At 36.1% G+C, this 6,341-nt stretch overlaps 2 protein-coding genes across 2 annotated transcripts; both read right to left on the reverse strand.

The window, feature by feature from the left end:
• On the reverse strand, positions 1–4,014 carry LOC136812260 (probable WRKY transcription factor protein 1). The gene is made up of 4 exons (XM_067068748.1): positions 1,749–4,014; positions 1,292–1,432; positions 646–717; positions 1–210 (listed from the first exon to the last, which is right to left on the reverse strand). The coding sequence occupies exons 1-4, from the start codon at positions 4,012–4,014 to the stop codon at positions 167–169; spliced, it is 2,523 nt and encodes an 840-aa protein (XP_066924849.1). The 3' UTR covers positions 1–166.
• Positions 4,015–4,057: 43 nt separating this feature from the next.
• Positions 4,058–5,843, reverse strand: LOC136812262 (uncharacterized). The gene is made up of 4 exons (XM_067068749.1): positions 5,757–5,843; positions 5,434–5,556; positions 4,731–4,879; positions 4,058–4,566 (listed from the first exon to the last, which is right to left on the reverse strand). The coding sequence occupies exons 1-4, from the start codon at positions 5,774–5,776 to the stop codon at positions 4,058–4,060; spliced, it is 801 nt and encodes a 266-aa protein (XP_066924850.1). The 5' UTR covers positions 5,777–5,843.
• Between the last annotated feature and the right edge of the window lie 498 nt (positions 5,844–6,341).

Consider the following 6,341-nt stretch of genomic DNA (forward strand, 5'->3'; position numbering starts at 1 on the left):
TAATTGTTTTCAGATTTTCTTCAATTAGAATAAATTAATTTTTTGAATAAAATGATAATAATAATACTAAATTCTGTTGTGATTATTTACAATATGCACAATAATAAAATTTGATAAAATTGATTAATTGATTGATTGATTTTTAGCCCTCAGTTTTAAGTATACATCACCTCCCTTTTGCACTTAATGTTCTTTGCAACTCGTCTTGCCCTAGAAATAACGAAATGATAAATATGCTAAAAAATATAGTTTTGTCAGACTCTATTCAGCGTTGATTTGATTCTTCCCCCAGCTTACCCTTGATAAAATCATCACCCTTTTGACATCTCATGATGTTTTTCTTAAACCCTACTATGAAAAATAGTCGAACTTGCGCAACGCACTGGACTCAACTTCAGTAGCTTCAGATTATTCAAAGACCCGATTGTAGCAAAACAAACTAGCTTTAAAACTTAAAAACTCAAAAATCGAGATTTTTGAAAAATGAAAAAAAACACCCCAGATATTCACCCAAGGATCAAGTGTGCCAAATTTCAGCCAAATCCGATAATTTTTGAAGTCTCCAGGCTGCCCCAAAGCCTTGGAACATACACACAAACACACAGACATTCCTAGATTCTAGCTCAAATGAAGTTGAGAACTTACTCTTTAGTTTATCGTTGATTCGATCAAGAGAGTCCATCACTTTACGTTCTTCTATTGACAGTGCTGACAGTCCTGCAAAGAGAACGATGAATTGAAAAAAATGGAGAGATGACCAATCAAAAGCTTGATGTTTCGTGGATACGTCAATTGATTTTTTTAGGAATGGAATGTTTACTTGAAAGTCAAAACGTTTTACGTTTAAAGGTTTTATGAAAAATAGATTCTTTTTAGTTAGGAGGAATGAGATAGAGCAGCCATTTCTGAGAAAAAGTCTCGTCAACACCATATCTAGGAAATTTACAGTTATAGCTAAAATAGATTCAGGCGATTTCAAAATCAAGCCATTCCGACAATGTCAACAGGTTTTTGACGTTATTATCTCGACTGCAAATGAAGTGAAAAATCAACGTCATATCACAGAAAAGAAAATTTCTACATCTATTTTTTGATAACTTTTAATTGCAATGCAACATTATGGTGAAAGTTTTCTTCATGAAAATGAAAAATAGCCGATTATCCTTTTAGCCAATGACTGTCAACCTGTTAAACTTGTTCAAAACACTCGACAGCTTTTTTTGAAAACACTCGACAGCTTTTTTTGATCATTTGACTATTATTGATAATAAGAAAAAAATGAAGACGTTACCTTTAGTGGATTCCTCTGCATGCATTTGTTTCTTTATCAAACTTTTGGAGACTTTGAAGACAGCTTCCGTTTGTCGTGGTGTCAGAGATTGTTCATTGCAAAGCTCTTCTAACGCTAAAAATGTTGCCATACTTTCCGTAACTATGTGTAAAGCAAAATGATAAAAAAGGTGAGACTGGAAAGTTGTAACCAAGTTGATAGTGCGGGACAAAATGATTTCTTAGCATTCCCAAACATTAAATGCCGGTTCTCAAGGTATTTACGTTTCTTAAACCCTGAAAAAGACTGAATATACACTTTAAAAGGAAAATACATTGTAATAATCCCAAACTGCCCCTATGGGAAGGACATAAGTAAGGAAAGTTGACAATAATTAACAGAATTCCCCTTCTTAATACAGACAATACGTCTATATTAGAAAATACAAAGAAATTCAAGCAAAATGAAGAAGTCTTACCTTCTTTATCTTTCTTATGGTGTGAAGAAAGCGCGTGATCTTTCTTTCTGGTAAAATACGTGTTACTGTTATTGCTCAAGTTACTGTTTCTGTCGATCACCAGTTTCGGAGACAAAATTCGATTCGATCTCTGTGGTAAAAGAGCGTGTCGGTTGGAAAAACTAGACGCACTTGAACTAGAGCTGGAATTGGAGTTGGGTCGATTTAATGCTTCATGGGAACCGTATCTTCGATTGCTTGTGGCTTGATGGTGATTTCCACCACCTTGGTATAAAGAGGAGTCATTACTGACGCGCCGCACAAGAGAACCGGAGAAAGTACGCTGGTGATGGACCCTTTTTGGTGCTATGAATGCAGTATCGGAATAAGCTTGCTCGGGTGCTTCCGTACTTAAGCAGTTCCGTACATTTGCCCATAGTTTATTGATTTCTTCGTCTGTTGGGGTTTTGTCGAGTGCTATACGGTTCTGTTTTGATAAATAATCACTATTTTTCCGAGGTGTTTGAGGCGAGGGTTGTTTTTGTTTCACATGATCGTTATAATACGCAATGTTATTATTGTTGTTATTTATTAAAAAATTGTTGTTATGATCTCTCTTTGTAATTGTGAAGGATGATTGCTTTTGAACCGGCTTTGATTTTGGAGATGTACCGCGGTAAGGTTTGTTGGTGTCTTTACTTGGGGTTGTTTTCGAGCGTGGTGAATATTTATTCAGCGTCGTTGTAGTGGGTGGTGAATAGACTTGACGCATGTGGTGACCTGAACTGAAAGAGTTTCTCTTAGTTGGTGTCTTCTTAGCGTTGGTAGAAGGAGAACTTGGATGTTTCTTAGATTGTGTAGTCTCTTTGTTGGTTTTCTTTGGAGCTGAGGTAGACTTAAAATCTACTTTACTTTCATTTTTGGAGATTGGTGGAGGATGTGGTGAGAAATGACTAACTGTTCTCCTTTTCTTTTCATTAGCGCTCACTATAATGCGACCTCTACGGACGTTCCCTGAATGTACTCGAACAGGGATAGAAGTACCATCTTTCACAGCTGTAGAAATCTTCTCACTGTCTGTCGGAATTATGTGTGATTCTATGTGAGAATCTGATTCTGTTTCGCCGTGCGGCTTATTTTTTGGCCTTTTGTTCATTTCGTCCTGTGTAGGTTTCTCTTTATTATTATTGACACTATTAAAAGTTACACTCGCTAAACTTGCTTCTATGGTTTTAAAGAACTCGTCTTCTTGAGTATCTAGTTCTTGGTCAAACACTGGCTCATCATTATCATTGTCATCATCTGAATAGCTTTGCTTTTCAAATTGCTTTTCAGAAATATTGTTTCGATCTTCGAGTAAGAGATCGGAAAGATAAGGTTTAACAGTATCTGAGTGAATTTTAATAACATTGGAATTCGAATTATGAACTGGATTGTGATTAACATAGGAGAAATAGTTCTGATGACTTTGATGTGAAAATTGGTCTGAATGAGTTGTATTTTTAGCAACTGGAGTTGAAAACGGTGGCTGTTCGAAAGCTCTATGATTTTGCATCGATTGATCATATTTATTCCCAAGTGATTTCATTTGATACTTTTCAATAGTATTAGTATCGGTTTTCTGTTGAGGTTGACTGTAGCTTTCATTGCGAAATTGATCGTCCACTTGTTTATGTGAAGTGGTGCTTGTCGTGGTAGGATTGTTTAGATTTTCTTGCTTGGTAACATAGTTTGAGGGTCGAGAAGGTGTGAAAATATTTGACTTTCCAGGATATGGATTTGTGATTGTTGCTGTGTTTCGAGGTACAAAGTTCGGCACATACGATAGCGTGGTGTGACTGGGAACGTAAGTAACTGAAGGTGGTGGTGAGATCGTATTTGTGGTGACGTTTGTTGATTGTGAAGCTGAAGAGATTATTGGCACTTGTGGCTTATCAGGCTCTTCTGTATCATCAGATTCGATACTATCAATGAGTGAATCTGCGAAACTTGTATCATTGTTGGATGAATTTTCAATGGCGTTGATTTGAGTATTGGGTGAATGGTCTGTAATCATGGCCTTTTCTGAAGGTTGATTGGCTATAGGAACGTTGTCAGGATAACAGAAATCCTCGTTTGAGGGATATTTAGGCAATAGAGCATCTTGTCTTAATTGGTCCAGTAACTGTTCAGTAGTAATTGAGGGCGTTTCAACTTTGGTAAAGCTTGGCGATGGAGTAATTTGTGTAGAAGGTTCTGGTTTAGTATTCTCGACGCGACGTTGGTATAAAGGAACTCTAGCTGACATTGCAGTAAACACTGGTTTGACATCACCATCATTAAATTCGACGCTATCTGAAAAAGTTACTTTTCGTTGATGAAGAAGCCATTTTTAATGCTGAGGATCCTTTCAAACTACTACGAAGCAATTTTTGTTCCAAAGGTGATTCATGGAGACTATCATTGCTGCATAAACTATCAGTGGGTGATTTTCGGTCGATAAACAAAATGTCTTGGTTGGTACTAGTGGTACCAGAGGAGGGAATATTCATTGAATCGGGATGATGGTTAGGTAAAGAAGGTGGGATGTTTTGTTGTGACGGTACTGGTCTATTTGAGTATTGCTTCTCAGTGATTCTATCATCGCCAAATAAGTTTTTCAAGTGATGATTGAGGTATGAGTCAGGTTGGTAGACTGTGTTTTGGAATTTTTGCTGATGCACGTGAACGAGATTGTTCTGCTCTGGCTCTTGTGCTGTGTTTCGACGTCCATTAGCTGATGGTACACGAACACCGTTTCTTATTTCGATCACGTGTCCAGCAACATTATAATTCCCATCTTTCAATGATGATGGTTTGGCTACAATGAAAAAAGGGCGATCTACTTATTGAACTTGAAAATATAACCTCACTTCACAAAGCCCTACGTTCCAGTTTTTTCTATAAAAAAACCTACCATATTTTCCTAAGCGATAAAAAAAGCTCATGTTAAAGAAACTCGATTTGAGCACAGAACTCCTTTACCTTCAGGTTTTACAATGGGTGTTTTTTTCTCAGGTTTGCGTTGGAATTTTTCAGTAGCAGAATCTTGTCTAATTTTACGCATTTTCAAAATTCTCAATCTTCTCTTTTCTTCGTCGCCCTCATGAACTTTCTTCTTCTCTTCATGTTTCCTTGAAAAGTAAGAAAAATGTTAATTTGAAATCCTGGTGATATGATAATAATAATAATAACACCAGCTTGAATGCAAGTGAAATAGTCTCTTGTATGTGACTCCATAAGCAATTTTAAGTACCTGAAAATCGGACCGGTTTTTAGACGATCTTATGAGGGCTGGTAATGAACTGTATAACTTTACCAAAGGCTGCTACGAGATCAGTTCTATGTGCTCGGTCCCATCCTTTTATAACAAATTGTTTGATGTAATCGCTACTAACAAAGACTAACGAGTGGTCTAGAACAAGTGTAACCAACGGCCAGGACTGGTCTAACGAGCAGGCCATGAGCATCTACGCGCAGCCAGGACCGTTCAAAATCATATTTTCTAAAAGGTCTGAAGGCCGATTTACAACAAAAATTAGATCGCTATAGACTGCTCTCAATACCGTTTAAACCCGCGTTTAAAGAATTTTCAGGTACTTCAAATCGCTCGGAGAGTCATTTCCATACAGTACGATTGAAAGAATCTACAATAAAACGTGTTTTTAGATAATGAAGGAAAAAATACCTTCGAAACTCATTTGTTTGGTTTGATAAATGCTTGATTTTTTGTTTTCTGATAATTTGTTCTGCTTTGGTTTTACGTTTAATGTCTTGAAGTTGTTCCTTTGCCAGTTCTTTACTGAAAGCTCTACAAATCACAGTAGGAATATATTTTGGGGGACCTCTTAATTAATAAGTTTTGTTAGTTTTATGTTGAATGGTGAAAAAGAAAAGGGCTATTATTAATTAATATTTCCCATATGTTGTGATAGTTACCAAAATAGAGGGAATTAATTATAAAAACTAAAACTAAATTTCTTCAAAGAAATAAAACGTAACAAAACTTACGAATAGCCCCCAATATTCATCTTTTGAATTCAATTTGGTAACATCATTATTCAATTTTTCAATACATTTTTAATTACACCCTATAAACTAATATTTTAAAGCAAATTATCAAAGTAACTCTTTTGATATCAAACCAGAGCACGGACGCAAGCTCAAAGCCAAAGTCCAGGGAAATGGGTCACAAAATTGACATAAGGTTATTTGGCTTCAAATCGTTTAAAACCTTCCTATTGACATGGTAAGAAATCTCAATCAAGCAAAACTTGGTAGCTACAAGAGCTTTTTCTTTTGGAAACTATGAAGAGCTTAGTTGCAGAAAAATGCTTCCCTTTGTAAAAGATTTCCTAATACTTCCCTTTGCAAAAGACTTCCTAATACATAAAAATGTGTTTGTAAAAATGATCTATAAAAAAGATTGCACACGCTCCAGAATGCCCACGTTCTTCCACTGTTTGCATGGCAATGATATTTATTTTACATTTCCAAAAAATGTTACTGGGCTCAGCCCCCTTTTTCAAATTCATTCCAAAGAAGATATTGTATCCTATTTTTCCTATTTTCTGGTTTAGGTGACGTCGTCAGGAC

The sequence above is a fragment of the Clytia hemisphaerica genome, unplaced genomic scaffold, assembly GCF_902728285.1.
Source record: "Clytia hemisphaerica strain Z4C2 unplaced genomic scaffold, Clytia hemisphaerica genome assembly, whole genome shotgun sequence".
Classification (NCBI taxonomy): Eukaryota; Metazoa; Cnidaria; class Hydrozoa; order Leptothecata; family Clytiidae; genus Clytia; species Clytia hemisphaerica.